This window comes from Quercus suber, unplaced genomic scaffold, assembly GCF_002906115.3.
Source record: "Quercus suber isolate HL8 unplaced genomic scaffold, Cork oak 2.0 scaffold_34, whole genome shotgun sequence".
Classification (NCBI taxonomy): domain Eukaryota; kingdom Viridiplantae; phylum Streptophyta; class Magnoliopsida; order Fagales; family Fagaceae; genus Quercus; species Quercus suber.
In genome coordinates, this window is record NW_027069499.1 from 170,975 (window position 1) to 190,855 (window position 19,881).

Here is a 19,881-nt window from a genome sequence, read left to right on the forward strand (position 1 = left end):
GTCAAATTTGTCATTTTCTTTTCTTATCTTCCTTTTCAGAAACGAGTAAGCAACTTCCACTATATTTATTTATTTATTTTTAGGAAGTAAAGTTCATTCCACTAGCTCAAAAACTTGACCCCGCATTGAATTTTCTTCACATAATATTACAAACATTAGTAGAAAAGATGCCCCAATTATTGTAACCCCAATGGAAATAATGGTTTGACTAAAGCACACCAATTATTCTACCCCAAAAAAAAAAAAAAAAAAATTGTGGATCTTGATCTTTCTACTGCTCCTTTCTATTATCAAAAATTACAGAAAAAGACACCCTACTCCAATGCTAACTCAAGGTCCAATCATTCTAAGATCAAAGCTTGATGTGTTTATTTCCATAATTGCTTCTTTAGTTTATTTGTTAAGTACAGTATTTTTAAAATGAATAACTGTAATTTTGTACAATAAACCTATGAAAATAAACTCAATTAATTAGATAAAATTTCCTTGTCTCTCAGTCTCACTCACTTTTTTGTAGTTAGTAGGGACCATACAGACTGATAGGCCATTGAAATCATGACCGTGTCTAGGATCCACCATAACGTGCAATTATTCAATCACTCCATTGAAATCAATCAATGGTTCATATTTGTATAATAAACCCTCGAAAATAAACTCAATTAACTAGAAAAATTCCTTCGTCTCACGCACTTTTTAGTAGTTGATAGGAACCACACAAACTGATAGGCAGCACAGCTGTACAAAGAGCCATATATGTCAAATTCTTTCTCAATTATTGTGCTTATAACGTGTCTGGGATCCACTACAACGCGCAATTAGTCAGGCTCTGTTTTTTTTTTTTTTTTTAATTACTCATCACTCTTTACTTAATTTTTATCGCTTATCATTTATTACTTATTACTAAAAAATACTCTAATTTCTTATAACTCTGTTTTGTGGGTTGTTTGGGTGGAATATCTTAGTGGGTTTTTCAATTCCAACACTCCCCTTTATTTCACTCACTGAGTCTCAAAAAAATCAATTGCAAATCAAGTCATACAGAACGGTCACTAAGCCCACCCACGTTATCTCTCTCTCTCCTCTTCACGCCCTTTCCACAACAAAACACTCTATCCCTAACTTCAGAAACCCACACACAACAGCATAGTCTTCACTCTCTAACCACCGATCTTCAGCTCTCCAAACCCTCACTCCGCCTCTCATTTTTTGCTCTTCACTTCCCCACCTCCACTGCATTAGATCCCTCCCTCATCTTGAACTCCAGAAACCCACACGAAGGAATCCCAGACTCCTAACTCTGAAAACAACCCAAGTATCCCATGTTGCTCATCTTTCTCACCTTCAACTTGTAAACCCATCGCGGCACTGTGGGTCTGCTGAAGAGAAATTTGTGAGCCCTCTGTTGGTACGGTATTATTTCTCACCATTTTCATGATTTTGTCTATATATTTCATATTTAAACTAGTTTAGCTGTTTATACATTCTTCTCTTTTCTGTTTGTGAGATGTAGCTCATAGGTTTCAATTCATAATGATTTTAATACTCAACTATGCAGCAGTGTAGTTTACATAAGAGGACCCAATACCGAATAGAGAAAGTTTTTCCAGTTTATGCATGGGGGATATCCAAGCCTGAGTCTGACTCGGTTGTTAATTCGGGTGACCTAATTGCTAACCCAATTTGGGACGCTATGAAAGAAGAGGCTAAGTTGGAGGTACTACTGAGCTTTTAGTTTTAACCAATATTTCTTTTTGTTCATTTTGTTTTTGTCTTTGTTGGGATCTGAGTGATGGGTCTTCTATGGTTTATGGTTTAAGAAATTGGCAAAACAGGTACCCAAATAAATTCAACTGACTAATGTAACAGAAACAGAAACAATATTAATTTTTTTTTTTTTGGAAGGAAAATTAAATTCAACCATATATTTCATTGGTCAATACAACCATATGGTTGAAAAAGGAATAGCACAAGGAATAGTAGTTAAGGAATTGTACCTAAAACTATGTTTGTTTCATTTTGAAGAGAATATACAGCTTTTTTAAAGCATCAAAATTTTCAAGTTCTCTTATACAATAAACAAAATAAGCTGAATTAATGTTTAACCCTAAGAAATTTGGAGTTGTTACATTTGGTTTGAAACTTTAGTTTTATTTTTCTAAATTTTTTGTTGAGTAGGATTGGTGTTACTTTAGAAACTGGCTTTTTTTTGTACAGAAAGTGATTTTTTTTAAGGCTGGCATTTGGTTGGGTAGTTGGGAAAGTAAACACAAAAAGTGCCGTTGGAAGCTTCAGTGGGTCTATGCGTCTTGTTTGATGTAACTTAACACTGCTGTGGGACCCAAAACTTCATTAAAATTACACCTATTGCCACTAAGTTAACATAACTCAAAACTTGAAAACAACTCACGAGAGTTTCCGAGTTTGTTAACTCAAATGACAAAAAACTCAGTTTTATTAACTGAGTTACATCCGGCAAAATCAGCCAAATAGAATTGAACCATGTGGGGCCTGCGGTTTTTGGGTTATGAGTTAACAAAATTGAGTTTTGTTAACTGAGTTTGGCAAAATCCAAACAGATAGTCAATCACTCCATTGTATTCAATTCAATGGCTATCTAGTAATACCTCCAAACCCCATGTTTTCCTCAAACTCGAAGGGCCAATTTGTGGTGTGCCTTTGTTTGGTGTGGATAGAATCTCAGTCTCTCTCTTGTGTGAGGTATTTGTTTTAAAAAAAAAATAAAAAAATATTTTTTAAAAATAAGACAAATATACAGCTTTTAAGAAGTGTGTGCTAGCATGCTACACAAATTATTTTATAAATTTTTTTTACAAACAATTAACGTGGTGGATGGTTAATTATTATAAGTAAAGTTGTTATTTCCCTATAAAAAAATGAAAAGAAAGTAAAAATTGTTATATTTGCGGTAGGCTCAAATGAGAACAAGCTATTTATAAAGATATTATAAAATAGTTTTTGCATGTAACATTCCTCGTTATATATTTGGCAAATAAGTGCACAGACTATCACTTTGCAAACCATTCTCTTCTAGTTTTCTACCTAAACGAATTTTATTTATATAAGTTAAACGAGTTTAGTCGTGTCAAAATGGGTCAATCCTTCTTAATAGAGATAATGAATCAGATCTTTTGGGGTTATTCACATTATGTTGGAGAATGAAAATTAGCTATAAAAAATCACATTATCTTTGAAGAATGTGTGGTTGGTGTTATCCAATGTTGATAAGATTATCTAAAACTCAACAAATTCATTTCCTTTTTCATTGAAAGATTATCTATTTTGATTGATTTTTTATGAATAGATCGCCATATCCAATTCGTTTTGTCTATTACTTAAAAATACAATTTAAAAAAAAATCAATTAGTCCCATGGTTCTTCAATCTTCTTCTTTTTCATGAACAACCTTATAAAACAACTTCTACTCAGATTTCTTAATTTTTACTTTTGGGAAGTAAACTTCATAGTTTCTTCCATAGAAAAACACTTCATTCCACCCAGATATTTTTGGGAACTAAACTTCCTTCCAACTAGTCAAATTTATCATTTTCTTTTCTTATCTTCCTTTTCAGAAACAAGTAAGCAATTTCTACAATATTTATTTATTTATTTTTAGGAAGTAAAGTTCATTCCACTAGCTCAAAAACTTGACCCTGCATTGAATTTTCTTCACATAAAGTTACAAACATTACTAGAAAAGGTGCCCAATTATTGTAACCCCAATGGAAATAATGGTTTCACTAAAGCACACCAACTATTCTACCCAAAAAAAAAAAAAAAAAAAAAAAATTGCTAGCTCCTCAACCCGGTCCCCTAATGGGTACTTTACTTTCAAATGCAGAGTTGAAAAACGGCACCTGGGGCATGAAGCTAGGGTTTTGCCACAATGGCCGTGTAGGGAGAGTATGCATTGACCATAATGAAGTCCACTTCAACCACCTTTGAACCTACCTGCACGGGCAACCTAATCTGGCCCCCTTGGGATGACAACCTTCCCATAGAAACTCACCAAAGGTGAATCATAGGCTGTCAGGTCCTCAGACTTCAAGTTTAGCCCTCTATGCAAGTCAAGGTATATAATCTCTGCACCACTGTCTTGGTCTACCATCACCCTCTTCGTATCATACCCTCCTATTATAAGTGTGACCACCAAAGTATCATCGTGTGGCTGGATGGTTCCCATCTTATCCTTGTTCGAAAAACTCAGTGCCAATCGGATTTTCATTCTAGCCCTCTTCGGCTCAGAGTTAGAGTTCTCGGTTGAAAGCCGAGCTACAGACATTACCCTGGAAAGATGAGAACCAGTTCTTCCAGGTGCAGCAAAAATGACATTAATTACGCCTAACGGGGGCCTTGAAGAAGCGTTCCCTTGAGCCCCTAACCTTGATTGGTCTCCTTGCCCATTGGGACGATATAGAAACTGCTGTAACCTTCCCTCCCTAACTAGCTATTCCAGATGGTTCCACAAAGTCCTGCACTCCTCAGTGGTATGCCCTCGCTCTTGGTGGTATTGGCAATGAAGGTTCTAATTGTGCCTCAAAGGGTCTTCACTCATTTTGTTTGGCCATTTGAAGTATGGCTCATTCTTGATTTTCTCCAAAACTTGATGCATTAGTTCTCAAAACACAGTGTTTATTACTTGAGAAACTGTAGGCCCAGATTGCCCAGAAAAATCCCTCCAAGGTCTGTTATTGTTATAGCGGTCCGACCTGAATTCTCTCATCTCCTGAGGGATAACCTTACCCTTTCCTTTGCCTTGTTGTTGGTCCTCCTCAACCCTCTTATACTTATCAATCTGATCTATGAGCTGGCGTACATTAGTAACAGGCTTCCCAGTCAAAGACTTCCTCAAGTCATGCTCGGTAGGTAGGCCGACCTTGAAAGTTCTGATGGCTAAATCATCAAAGTCACCATTTATATCATTGAACATCTCCCAGTATCTGTCCGAATATGTTTTTAGGGTCTCCCATTCTTTCATGGATAGGGACAACAAGGAATTTAAGGGCCGAGGAACCTTGCTACACGCGATAAAGCAGATTCTAAACACCTGAGTGAGTTCCTTAAAGGAATCAATGAAACCTGCACCTAGACTATTGAATCACCTCATCGTCATAGGCCCCAAGTTGGATGGGAATACTTTGCACATCAGGGCCTCATTCTTGGAGTGCACAACCATTCTTTAATTGAAGTGGCTAACATGCTCCACCGGGTTTGTTCGACCATTGTACATGGTGAACGTGGGCTAATTGAATCACCGAGGAAGTCTTCCTCTCTCAATCCTGTGCGTGAAAGGTGATCTGGAAATTTGGTTGAGCGCTCTACTCATAACATTATTTCTCAGGCCTCTCGAAGATGAATCTCTGTTTCTGTGCTTATGATGGTAATCTTCATTATACGAGAAAGACTCACTAGGAGGAGTCCTTGTTCTGCGCCCGTAGCTACCATCCTTTTCATCGTCGGAAGAGAAAGTCAGAGTTGGAAGGAGCTTGCTTTCGCCGTTTGTGGTGTAAGCTTCTCTTCAAGTGATCAATTTCCAACTGCATGGCTTTGGTATTTTTCTCATGAGAGAGGTGGCTACCACCTTGAGAATGACTCCTACTAGTATGGGTAGTATGCACACTCCCCTCATGGTTCCTTTTTTGTTCAAGATCACAGAAGTGATCTTGACACTAAGACCCCGTAGATTCTACCTGGTTTGGACCTGAACCTACCATTGTTGAACGTTAGACTCAATACAACCCCAGTAATCCCCACAGATGGCGCCAATTGTAATGACTAGATTTGAGTCCATAGCCCAAAGGTGGATGGACTTAGACCAAAAAAGCTCAAAATAATGAATTTGTAAAGAGTGGGTTGGAAAAACTAGGCCTTAATGAGTCAGACAATCACTAAAGTGAGTTCAGATCATAAGAGAATGAAAAAAGACGAGTTTATACTAAAGAAAATCGTCCTCAGCACAGTCCAAGGAGATTAGTTCTTATATATTTCTTTCAGGTTTGATTACAAAGTAAGTTCTTGATACTACAGTATTTTTCTCTTAGTTTCTCATTCCCCTTCTCTCATTGCGTCCTTTCCCTTTTATACTCTCTTCCACCTACAGGCCAAATGGTTGGTCTTGATACTTGTCCCATCAGCACCTTCCTAAAGTTTTTATCTAGTAGCTGTAAGGCTGAAAACCAATGTTCAAGTATTACCTCCACATTAATGCGACCAAAGAGTTAGCTACACAGTATTTAATGTGGTGACAGCAGCTTTCTCCTTAGATATTTTAGGACTCACTCCCCCTGTCCTATGTCCCTGTGATGCTTATCTGTACCAACAGAACTCCCTAGAACATTCCCTTAGGCAGCAGACCACCTATTCAGACCTCGGCTTGGTTAACTGAGGAGGTATTCATCCTTGGCCCACTCTTCTGGGCCATTAAGACCAAAACTAACTTCTTCATCTACTAACACGAACTCCCTTGACAATGTTTACTCCTTCTTGGACATCCTCTAGTCCTCGGCTAGGGCTTTAGGCCCAATATATACATAGATAATGAGCTCCTGGGTCCAATACCCTTACAATATATATTTAAATCTATATATATATATATATATATATATAATAGTAGGTAAAGCATAGAGAAAATCTATTTAAGTTTCAAATTGGAATTTAATTAGAGTCTAATTTTGCGTCATGTGTCTCATCTAATCTAAATTTTAGAATTTTATGCCAAGTGAGTTAATTTAATGTAAAAATTGAATTTCAATTAGAGTTTAATTTTGCATCACGTGTCCATCTTATCTAAAATTTTAAATTTTTGTGCCAAATTAGTTAATTTAGTGTAGAAAATGATGAGTCCAATATAATAAACCATAAAAAACATAATCATATAACTAAAAAAAATTCAAATTTATAAGTCATGTATATATATATATATATATATATTAATAGGTAAAACTTAGAGAAAATTGAATTAGAATTTGAAATTATAATCTAATTTTACGCCATGTGTCTAAATTTCTGTGAGAACTACACCATAATTATCCACTTAAGATTGTGCCATATGTTTACCTAAGTTTTTTTATCTTTGTGTCAAGTGAGTTAATGAGTGCAAAATACTAAGAATCTAAATAAACTATAAAATTTTATAAAAAAAATCACATATACTCAATAAAAATCACCACGTGTTTCTCAAAAAATAAATAAAATAGAAATCATCACATAACAAAAATCACCACACGTTCTATCTTATTAAAAATTAGAAAAAAAAATGATCATAAGTAGTATTAAATATAGATAAGAATTTTAATATGTGACTAATTATGTTTACTCTAAAAAAAATAATTTGACTAATTATCTATATTTTATGATAAANAGTATTACCTCCACATTAATGCGACCAAAGAGTTAGCTACACAGTATTTAATGTGGTGACAGCAGCTTTCTCCTTAGATATTTTAGGACTCACTCCCCCTGTCCTATGTCCCTGTGATGCTTATCTGTACCAACAGAACTCCCTAGAACATTCCCTTAGGCAGCAGACCACCTATTCAGACCTCGGCTTGGTTAACTGAGGAGGTATTCATCCTTGGCCCACTCTTCTGGGCCATTAAGACCAAAACTAACTTCTTCATCTACTAACACGAACTCCCTTGACAATGTTTACTCCTTCTTGGACATCCTCTAGTCCTCGGCTAGGGCTTTAGGCCCAATATATACATAGATAATGAGCTCCTGGGTCCAATACCCTTACAATATATATTTAAATCTATATATATATATATATATATATATAATAGTAGGTAAAGCATAGAGAAAATCTATTTAAGTTTCAAATTGGAATTTAATTAGAGTCTAATTTTGCGTCATGTGTCTCATCTAATCTAAATTTTAGAATTTTATGCCAAGTGAGTTAATTTAATGTAAAAATTGAATTTCAATTAGAGTTTAATTTTGCATCACGTGTCCATCTTATCTAAAATTTTAAATTTTTGTGCCAAATTAGTTAATTTAGTGTAGAAAATGATGAGTCCAATATAATAAACCATAAAAAACATAATCATATAACTAAAAAAAATTCAAATTTATAAGTCATGTATATATATATATATATATATATTAATAGGTAAAACTTAGAGAAAATTGAATTAGAATTTGAAATTATAATCTAATTTTACGCCATGTGTCTAAATTTCTGTGAGAACTACACCATAATTATCCACTTAAGATTGTGCCATATGTTTACCTAAGTTTTTTTATCTTTGTGTCAAGTGAGTTAATGAGTGCAAAATACTAAGAATCTAAATAAACTATAAAATTTTATAAAAAAAATCACATATACTCAATAAAAATCACCACGTGTTTCTCAAAAAATAAATAAAATAGAAATCATCACATAACAAAAATCACCACACGTTCTATCTTATTAAAAATTAGAAAAAAAAATGATCATAAGTAGTATTAAATATAGATAAGAATTTTAATATGTGACTAATTATGTTTACTCTAAAAAAAATAATTTGACTAATTATCTATATTTTATGATAAAAATTGTGTTTAATTTTAAATGTATCTATATTTATGCATGAATGCATGTGTTACATGCTTAAAAAAAATTAATTTGACTAATTATTTATATTTTTATAATAAAAATTTTGTTTAATTTTAAATACCTCCATGCATTTGCATGAAGTTACATGCTTGTTCTTTCTTAATTATTGTGCTGGGATCCACCACAATGCGCAATTATTCAATCACCCTATTGAATTCAATTAATAGTTATCTAGTAATACCAAACCCACGTTTTCCTTGAACACTTGAAGCGCCAGTTTGTTGTGTGTATTAGTCATTACTTTGGATAAAATCTCTCTCTCTCTCTCTCTCTCGTGTCTAATTCTTTAGATTTTATATTTACTTAACAAACATATCAAATTTTATACTAATCAGAAGTTATTTACTATTCGATCTACAAATTTATTTTTACTTATTTTTATGCATAATTTTATTCTACTAAAATTTGAAATTTAAAAATTTGATTGATTATATAATTTTTAATTTTTAATTTTTAATTTTATGAAAATTTTACAAGTATAGAGGATACATGAAAAAAAAAAAAGTAATTTAATGGTTAATTTGTCAAAATTCACACCCAATAAAAAGATATTAAATGAAGTTCTAGTCTTAGGTCGCAACAAAGTTTGTTGCCAAATTTTATTATATTATTTATTATTCAATCTATAAACTTATGTTTTGTATAGAATTTTAGACTACAAAAACTTAAAATTTAAAATTTTAATTAATAACATAACTATCGGTCTTTGGTATTTTAGAAATTTTGTAAGCATGAAAAATATAAGAAAAAAAAAATCCAATAATGGATTAGTAAAAAATTCATATCTAGTAAAAAGATATTGAGTGTAGTTGTAGCCATTGGCTAACGAAGTTTGTAGCAAAACTTTGTTATTTTTCTAATAAGTCAATTGATTTGTTTAAATAATACACATAAATCGTTTTAAATGGACAAAGTTCACATGACTACAATTCTCACTAAAAAAATTAACATGACAAAATATTGCAAAAATCAAACCATTAGATTGTATGTTCTATATTTTTAACATACATGTCAATTGTTATACCAATCGAATATTATTTACTATTCAATCTATAACTTTATTTTTTATGCATAATTTTAGATTACAAAAACTTAAAATTTAAATATGCGTTTGATGATATAATTATTAATTTTTGATGTTCTGAAAAGATATAAATAGAGAGGATATAAGAAATAAATGTTATCTAAAGATGGATTTGATTAAAGGACAACTATAGAGTAGTACACATTATGAGTCAGCATTGCCTCAAAGGCTCTTTGCCTCGTACATTAAACCTAAGGCCCCCGCCTTAGAAAAAGGGGAAAAAAGATATTTAATTTGGACTAAATGGTCATATTCACGTTATTCCTCAAACAAATTGTAAGATTAAACTAGAGTTCAAAATTTGCAACAGAGAATAAGGGGACTTCATCGATTTAATTAGATGTGCAAGTACTTTTTATGCTAGTGTGTTCGTAGTATAGTGGAGCTCATGACATATATAGGTGAGTAGTCTCTGGTTGAAAGTTTTGAGGAAACACTGTGAGAAACTAAAAAAAAAAAAAAAAAAAAGACATATATAGGTGGAGTTTGGATAGCGTGTGCATTGCGCATTTGTGTTGTTTTTTTTAGGTCTCGTGCACTATTCACGAGACTCGCAAATAATTTATTAAGCAAAAACAATTTTAAAACTGGGTTTCACAGTACTATTCACACATTTAAAAATTATTTTGTTACAGTATTTTTAGTTTTCAGTTTTCAACAATAAACGATATTCAAACAGATCCATAGCTTTTCAAAATTATTTAGCTCACGATTTCTCAATATATATATATATATATATAGCTCATGACATATATGGTTTTTTCTCAAAATTATTGTGCTTCTTGGAAAACGCGCAATTATTCATTCATCTCCTTGAAATCAATTCAATGGTTCACATTTGATTCACACATAGTGGTAAAGGACCTTTATGCTGCACACCTTAAAAGCAAAAGATGATTTTCTTTTTTAATATTAGTGATAGATTTAATTATAATATCTTCTTTTTTATACTATTTAAGATGTATAAAGAATAAACTGTGTGTAAAGAGTACTAAAAACAAATTTTATTTAAAAGAATACTCTAAATATCTTGGGAAAATGTATTTTTGGTGTTATCGAATGTTGATAAGGTTATTGAAACTCAACAAACTCATTTCCTTTTTCCCTGAAGGATTATCTATTTTGATTGATTTTTTATAAAGAGATAGCCATATCCGATTCCTTTTGTTTATTACTTAAAAATACAATAAAAATAAATAAATCAGTTAGTCCTATAGTTCTTCAATCTTCTTGTTTTTCATGAACAACCTTATCAAACAACTTCCACTCGATTTCTTAATTTTAATTTTTACTTTTGGAAAATAAACTTCATAGTTCCTTCCGCAGAGAAACACTTCACTCCACTCAGATATTTTTGGGAACTAAATTTCCTCCCAACTAGTCAATTTTGTCCTTTTTCTTTTCTTATCTTCTTTTTACGAAACAAGTCAGCAACTTCCACTACATTTATTATTTATTTTTAGGAACTAAAGTTCCTTCCACTAGCTGAACAACCTGACCCGTCATTGAATTTTCTTCACATAAAAGCTACAAACATTACAAGAAAAGACCCTTCAATTGTAACCTCAAAATAATGGTTTGAGTAAATCACACCAACCATTCTACTTATTCATTATGATCCTTTCAACCTAAAAAAAAAAAATTGTTGATCTAAGATCAAAGCTGGATGTGTTTATTTCCATTGCTTCTTTAGTTTTTTTCTAAGTGAAAATTTTTGAAATTGAATAACTGTAATTTTGTGTAATAAACCCATGAAAATAAACTCAATTAAACTAGAAAAATTCCTTTGTCTTACACACTTTTTAGTAGTTAATAGGAACCACACAAACTGATAGGCAGCACAATTGCACAACGAGCCATATATGTCAAATTCTTTCTCAATTATTGTGCTTATAACATGTCTTGGATCCGCCACAACGCGCAATTATTCAATCACCTTATTGAATTCAAGTCAATGGCTATCTAGTAATACCTCCAAACCCCCATGTTTTCCTTGACCTCAAAAGGCCAATATGTGGTGTGCCTTTGTTTAGCGTGGATAGAATCTCAGTCTCTCTCTTGTATGAGGTATTTGTTTTTAAAAACAAATAAAAAATCTTTTCTTATATATTTTTTAAAAATAAGACAAATATACAACTCTTAAGAAGTGTGTGCTAGCATGCTACACAACTCTTTTGGTTTTCTGCCAAAATGAATTTTATTTATATAAGTTAAACGAGTTTAGTCGTATCAAAATTGGTAAATCCTTCTTAATAGAGATAATGAATTAGATCATTTGGGGTTATTCACATTATGATAGAGAATGAAAATTAACTATAAAAAATCACATAATCTTTGAAAAACGTGTGGTTGGTGTTATCCAATGCTGATAAGATTACCTAAAACTCAACAAACTCATTTTCTTTTTCACTGAAAGATTATCTATTTTGATTGATTTTTTATGAATAGATAACCATATCCAATTCCTTTTGCTTATTCCTTAAAATACAATATAAAAAATCAGTTAGTCCCATGATTCTTCAATCTTCTTCTTTTTCATGAACAACCTTATAAAACAACATCCACTCAGATTTCTTAATTTTTACTTTTGGGAAGTAAACTTCATAGTTTCTTCCACACACCAAAAAAAAAAAAAAAAAGCACTTCATTCCACTAGATATTTTTAGGAACTAAACTTCCTTCTAACTAGTCAAATTTGTCATTTTCTTTTCTTATCTTCCTTTTCAGAAACAAGTAAACAACTTCCACTATATTTATTTATCTATTTTTAGGAAGTAAAGTTCGTTCCACTAGCTCAAAAACTTCACCCCCCATTGAATTTTCTTCACATAGAGTTACAAACATTACTAGAAAAGATGCCCCAATTATTGTAACCCCAATGGAAATAATGGTTTGACTAAAAGCACACCAACTATTCTACCCCAAAAAAAAAAAATTGTGGATCTTGATCTTTCTACTGCTCCTTTCTATTACCGGAAATTACAGAAAAAGACGCCCCGCTCCAATGCAAACTCAAGGACCAATCATTCTAAGATCAACTTGAAGTGTTTATTTCCATTATTGCTTCTTTAGTTTATTGTTAAGTACAGTATTTTTAAAATGAATAACTGTAATTTTGAACAATAAACCCATGAAAAATAAACTCAATTAACTATATAAATTTTCCTTGTCTCCCACTGTCTCACTGACCTTTTTGTAATTGGTAGGGACCACACAGACTGATAGGCCATTGAAATCATGACCGTGTCTGGGATCCACCATAACGTGCAATTATTCAATCACTCCATTGAAAGCAATCAACGGTTCACATTTGGTTCCCACATGTAGAGTGTTATATGATCTTTCTGCTACACGCCTTAAAAGCAAAAGAGGAAGTACTTTGAGAGTTTCTGCAAAACAAAAAACACTTTCACAGATCACATCTCTCTCTCTCTCTCTCTCTCTCTCTCTCTCTCTGTTGGTTCTCCTGTTTGCGTTCTCTTGCCTTTGGTTTTTCACCACTCACATCTTTGGCAAAGAAGAAAGCATGGCCGGGGCTTTGGTGGGCGGAGCATTTCTCTCTGCATTCCTTCAGGTGGCGTTTGACAGACTGGCTTCTCGTGATTTCCTACACTTTCTCAAGGGAAAGGAAGACATTGAAGGATCGCTAAACAAGTTGAAGAAGTTGCTGAGGTCTGCTAGTGTGGTGCTCGCTGATGCGGAGGCGAAGCAATATACAAACTCAGCTGTGAAAGAATGGCTGGACGAGCTAAAACATACTGTTTATGGTGCGGATGACATCCTGGATGAGATTGGCTATGAAGCATTGCGATGCAAGGTAAGTGGCTTCATCCCTACTTCTGTTCCTTTGTTTAACACAAAGATTAAATCTGAACTGGAAACGATTCTAAAAGAATTAGAATTACGTATAAAAGAAAAGGATGACCTCAGCCTGGAAAAGGCTGATGGTGGAGTACGAACACGAGAACTGACAGATTTTCTCCCTGAAGAATATGGTGTCTTTGGTAGAAACGCTGATGTGGAGGCGATATTTCAAAAGTTTCAACCAGCAAGTGTTAATGATGGGATATGTGTTGTTCCCATAGTGGGTATGGGTGGGATCGGTAAAACAACTCTCGCTCGATTTATATATAATGACAACAGAATAAAGGAGAAATTTGACCACAAGGTTTGGGTTTGTGTTTCAGTAGACTTTGATAGTTTCAGAATAGTGAAAACTATTTTTAATTTGGCTACTAGTAATGATCAAAACATGAATTTGTTGCAAAATGAAATCAAAGAGAAATTCATGGGGAAGAAAATTTTTATCGTTTTGGACGATTTTTGGAATGAGGACTATGATGATTGGCTTAAGCTACTCAAAATTTTTAAATTTGGAGCAAAAGAGATTAAGATAATTGTTACTACACGTAGTGAAAAAGTCGCATCAAATGTATGCACTGTTGCAGCTTTTTTAATAAAGCAATTATCTGATGGAGAATGCTGGTCAATATTTGAAAAACATGCATTTATAACTGGAAAATCTGGTGAATTTCCAATTCTAGAGGAAATTGGCAAACAAATTGTCCAAAAGTGTAAAGGTTTACCATTAGCCGCGAAAGCACTTGGTAGTTTGTTGCGTTGTGAGCAAGATCCAAGGAAGTGGACAATGATTTTGAAGAGTGATATATGGGATTTACTAGAAGGAAACAATAGCATCCTTCCCGCTCTAAGATTGAGCTACCACTACCTCCCACCACATTTGAAGCAATGTTTTGCTTATTGTTCCATCTTTCCAAGAGATTATGAATTCACAAAAAATGAGTTAGTTTTGTTGTGGATGGCACAAGATTTTTTGCAGCAATCCAAAGGAAATGGAAGGATGGAAGAAATAGGTGAGCAATACTTTGATGCTTTGGTATCTAGGTCACTTTTTCAACGATGCAGTAATAAGGAATCATATTTCATAATGCATGACCTAGTCAATGACTTGGCAACATCTATAGCTGGAGAATTTTGTGTTAGGCTAGAGAAAAATGATGAGTCGAAAGAAATAACTGAAAAGGCACGTCATTTTTCATGTCAAAATAAAGGTCAATTTGATAACTCTAAGAAATTTGAGTTCCTTTATGAAGCAAAGGGTTTGCGAACCTTCTTTTCAGTAGAATCATATTGGTGGCAAAAATTTGGCAATGTAGAGATGAAGATGATGATGATAGATACTTATCAAAAAGAAAAAAAGATGATGATGATAGATGATTTGTTGGAGGAATTTAAAACCTTACGGGTGTTATCATTGCCTAGCATTGGAATAAAGGAGTTGCCTGATTCCATTGATAATTTAAAGCACCTTCGTTATTTGAATATTAGGGACAGTGAAATCAAACATTTGCCCGATTCTTTATGTAACTTTTATTATTTGCAAACCTTGATATTGCCGCAGTACATCACCAAGTTGCCTACCAACATGAGTAAACTAATCAACTTGCGCCACCTAGATAATAGCGAAGCCAAAATGGAAGAGATGCCACCACACATGGATAAATTGAAAAATCTCAGAAAATTACCTGTTTTTGGTGTGGGCAAACATGATGATGGGTCCAGTATTAAAGAGTTGGGGGAGCTTCAGCATCTTTCTGGAAAATTGTCTCTGCTGAACTTGGAAAACGTTCAATGCATTAATAAAGACACTACGGGGGTTATACTAAAGAACAAGCAAGATTTATCTGAGTTGGAGTTGGAATGGAAACATGGTCATGGCGCTGAAGATTCAGAAAAGGAAAGAATTTTGCTCGAGCAGTTGTGTCCTTGCACAAACTTGAATTCTCTCACCATCACTAATTATGAGGGTACAAGCTTTCCAAAATGGTTAGGAGACTCGTCATTCTCTAAAATGGTGTCCATAGAGCTTCGTAATTGTGATAATTGCTTCTCCTTGCCTCCGCTTGGACAGCTACCTGACCTCAAGAGCCTTGAAATTGAACGTTTTGGAAAAATATCAAGTGTGGGCCTTGAGTTCTACGGGAATACGATTAACCCGTTCAGAGCCCTTGAGTATTTATCATTTAAAAATATGCCAGAGTGGCAGGAGTGGGTTTTATTTAAAGGGGAAGTTTTCACTTGTCTTCGAGAACTTCATATTGAATATTGTCCCAAGCTAATTGGGGGTCTGCCCCTTCAACTTCCCTCTTTGACCAAACTTGATATTAGCGGGAAAAGTGTGAACATAAAGGGTAGCGTTTGTTCAATTTTGCCCTCTCTATCAGAGTTTGCTTCCGTCACTCACTTGAAACTCTTTTGGTGCCCTGATTTAGTTTCCTTTCCCAGCGGAGGACTGTGCCCTCCACATTTGTCTGAGATTGTAATCAAAGACTGCGAAAACTTAGAGTCACTGCCTGAAGGGATGCGCACCCTCCTCCCATCTCTTGTGCGTTTGGAACTACTACGGTGTCCAAAACTGAATTCGTTTCCCGAGGGAGGTTTGCCCTCCAGTTTAGAAAGTCTTCTTATAGACAATTGCAACACACTCTTTTCCCACCGCATGCAATGGGGATTGCAAGATCTTCGCTCTCTAAGAAGTTTCACAATTATTGATGAGCACAATAAACTGGAGTCCTTTCCGGAGGATGCGTTGCTTCCTCCTAATCTTACCGATTTATACATTACTTTATCAAATCTAGAATCGCTCAACGGTAAGGGATTTCAACACCTCACCTCTCTTAAACACTTGAAGATTTGGAGCTGCGATGATCTTGACTGCTTACTAGAAGAAGTTTTGCCTCCCTCTCTTTGTGAGCTAGATATTTTTAATTGCCATTTGTTGAAAGAACGGTATGGAGAGGAGAAAGGGGAGGGCCGGGTCAAGATTGCCCACATCCCCAAAATATCCATACGTACAGACCCCTCGCTATATATGGTGAAGGTGCTAATGCTTCTGTCCAGGCACTAATTCTTATGTCCAGGTACTAATTCTCATTTTCGTTAATTCCCATCAAGCTACAGTGAAAAGTTTAAATCTTTTTCCCCAAAATCATTTTATTTCATTTAACTTTTTAATGCCAAGCTTTAAAGTATCTTTTCTTTTTAAATTAATATATAGGTGAATATTTCATTAAAAGCCTGAAAGTATGTTTATAAACACTTAATCATAAGCTCTATAGACCATATATCATAAACCGCAGGTTTAGTTTTAGTTTTAGTTTTAGTGTGCTATTTAATTGTAAATTACAGAAAAACTCCCCAACATACAGAACTATATACATATATAAAGGAAGCATTAGATCATGCTACAGTTGACATATTTGAACTAGGTGATTTTCAACATTGTTATATATGCTCATTTCATTGCCTTTTCTTTTGCAGTTTGTAAATAACAAGTGTCTTACACACCCGCTGTCAATTTCATGCCACTGCTAGCTGCTGATCCTTTTGCATTGTGTATGAATTCCTAAATGTCAATTCTCCCCCAAAAAAAAAAAAAAATCCAAAATATCTGATTAGTTTTCAAGTCACTGTAAAAGCTCATCCTTTACTCTCATTCTTGCCGGAGATGCTCTTGCCACATTATACATTCTCTACATTTCTACTCTGGACTTCTGAAATACAAGACAAAGACTTTTGTGAATGTTTAAACTAAGGTAATTCTAAATTTCCAGCATATGTATTTGTTGATCAACACATTCATTTAAAAAGTTATAAGAATTTTTTAACAATCAACAATCAACAAACCGCAAACTACCAATCAATCTGTCTATTGAATTGAGAAAAAAAATTATAAAAAAATGTTCCTCCAAATTATTTGATTAAAGTTTTAGAGGATAAAATAACAAATGGATAATGTATAGTAGTAAATAAAAAAAATTAATTGGTTTTATAATAATTCATTCAAGGTATGTCATTTATGGTTGTAAATGCTTATCCTATGCTCTACAGACCGTATATCATGATATTGATACCACAACTTTAGTATTAGACGTTTTAGTTTTTTTTTAAGAAAATTAATTTATATAAAAACTTCACGGCATCTAGAAAAATGTTCAAATTTATCTATCTATATATATTCCAGAACAAAGTAAAGCTTTCTAGTAGTAAATATTTTTGGTACACCTATGTAAGAGATGCTGTTAGATGTTTTTCAACCAGAGACTTTGGATCCCAAGATTATGCTACAGTTGACATATATTTTTTGAACTAGGTGATTTTCAACATGCTCATTCATTTCCTTTTGTTTTGCAGGGTCACATTTACTTGTAAATAACATGTGCCTCACACATCCGCTGTCAATTTATGCCACTAGTAGCTGCTGGTCCTTTTGCATTGTATATAAATTTCTAAATCTCTGATATGTTTTCAAGTCACTGTGAAATCTCATCCTTTTCTTAATTAAAGAATCATTTACTCTCATTCTTGCTGGAGCTGCACTTGCCTCATTATACTTTCACTGCGTTTCTACCGTGCAGTTTTGAAGTGCAAGACAAATACTTTTGAGGTAATGCAATTTTTCCAGCATATGTATTTGATGAATAATACGTTTGTTTTATAAGTTTATAGTATTTTAAGAAATATTGGGATTTGACTTGGCCAGTTTGGCATTCTGTTTAATCTCAGGTAAACTATGTGGCAGTTGATAGCTAGTGCTGTCTCTTTACCTTCTAACAGCTGCTGAATCACACTGATCAAGTGTGGAGAGGGACTTACTCAGGCTTTCTCTTTGGAATTGATCCTAGACGGGAAGATGTGACGTTCCCTCCGGAGGATAGGTTGCTGCATTTGGTTCTTTTTTTCTTCCTAACTTGAAAGATCTCAAAAGGTTCAGCATATGACTGCTCTTGCTGTCCTCACCTGTTGGAGCTACCATTACTACCAAGAATTATAAATGCCTTATTGTGTGACAATGGTGCCAGAGGCAGAGGGGGGAAAGCTGGCCCAGGATTGCTGAGATGCTTGTTCCATGACAGATCAAAGTCTAGAGATGCTCTGTGATTGTTAGGTTTGTTCAACTGATTTGTGTTTGTTGGTATAAACTTTGAACCTGTCATTTCTTGGTATAAAATTTGAACCTATCATCATAAATGCTTTTAAAGTCTTTGTCAACTCTGCAAAGTTTTAAGCCTCTGACAATATTAGCATAAGGGACATTTGCTTCAAATCATCCCATTGATGAATAGAATGATAATAGACCTACCAAATGCATCACTTTCAATCAACATTTTTGAAGAGCTAAAGTTACTTTCAATTAGCCGCAATTATGTTTGTCCTGCCAGCATGTTCTGTTTTTTTAAAGTTTGAACTGCCTAATGTACTGTGTTGTAATGAAGAATAATGTAGAGAATGGTGCCTCATTGTTCCAATTCTAGCTCCTAGATTTGAAAGAAAAGATATCCTTTAGGCAATTTGTAGGATATCAAGTGTGATTGTGAGTTCATTACACATCGAAAACTTTATCATCTTCCATGTGATTTTACTTGGATGTCTTCCGAATATTCCTAAATTCATACTTTTTTGGTACTTTTCCATTGCTCTCCAGTATTCAGCTTATCCACTAATTCTTTTCCTTGTACCTATGCGCATTCAAATTATTCATTTATTGAATTAATTTGTTGTCATTGTACTTGTATTTCCTTTGATGGTGAAATGATACTAAAAGCAGAAGGGAAAAAAGTGACACAAGATTGATCACATCCCCTGCAGGCATATAGATGACTAAGTCGTCGTTGTACAGTTAGGTATGTTCCGTTCAATTATACACACACACATATATAAGTTTACTTTTTGATAAATATGTCTGAAAAAGTGTTACTACTTGATGAAGGACTGGCTGAAGAACAGTGTCATAAGTTGATTCTGCCTTGAGATCAAGCACTTTTTAGGGGTTGTCCTTTGTTGAAGGAGTAGTTCCATTAGAAGAAGGGCAAAGGTTGGAGCAAAAAATGCCTATTTTTTCAGAATATTAATTGATGATGAAGTGATCATACGGCTGAAAAGTGTACACCGTGTCCTTATTCACCGTTTTCTTCATTCACATGGCATCATTTAAATATTAAAGTTAGGTACATAAATGTTCCACTAAAACTGTCTAGTTCTCAAAGTGATTTAGTACCATCAATTATTGGATAGTCAAATTTAAATGATGTTAATTATGATGAATCAGAAGGCTTTCCAGATTCCTTCCTTCATTATTTTGGATATATCAAACTTAACTGAC

At 33.8% G+C, this 19,881-nt stretch overlaps 1 protein-coding gene across 8 annotated transcripts; it reads left to right on the top strand.

The window, feature by feature from the left end:
• The first annotated feature begins 903 nt into the window (after positions 1-903).
• On the top strand, positions 904-19,592 carry LOC112031783 (putative disease resistance protein At3g14460). 8 transcript variants are annotated; one of them, XR_010627894.1, is made up of 7 exons: positions 931-1,405; positions 1,556-1,714; positions 17,040-17,314; positions 17,913-18,165; positions 18,285-18,666; positions 19,327-19,402; positions 19,489-19,592. XR_010627894.1 is itself a non-coding variant. In XM_065770638.1 (6 exons), the coding sequence occupies exon 3, from the start codon at positions 13,225-13,227 to the stop codon at positions 16,624-16,626; it is 3,402 nt and encodes a 1,133-aa protein (XP_065626710.1). In that variant the 5' UTR covers positions 904-1,410; positions 1,556-1,714; positions 12,905-13,224; the 3' UTR covers positions 16,627-16,639; positions 17,040-17,314; positions 17,913-18,165; positions 18,285-18,666. The 8 variants fall into 8 exon arrangements, 7 of the variants coding, with proteins under 7 accessions (XP_065626710.1, XP_065626713.1, XP_065626714.1 ...); XM_065770638.1 differs by lacking the exons at positions 19,327-19,402; positions 19,489-19,592 and adding an exon at positions 12,905-16,639 and having other exon boundaries at positions 904-1,410; XM_065770641.1 differs by lacking the exons at positions 19,327-19,402; positions 19,489-19,592 and adding an exon at positions 12,905-16,639 and having other exon boundaries at positions 904-1,410; positions 1,559-1,714.
• Positions 19,593-19,881: the final 289 nt, after the last annotated feature.

Bases quoted from the DNA above. Each gene is read 5' to 3' on its own strand.
- LOC112031783 (XM_065770638.1), top strand. From the start codon at position 13,225: ATGGCCGGGGCTTTGGTGGGCGGAGCATTTCTCTCTGCATTCCTTCAG.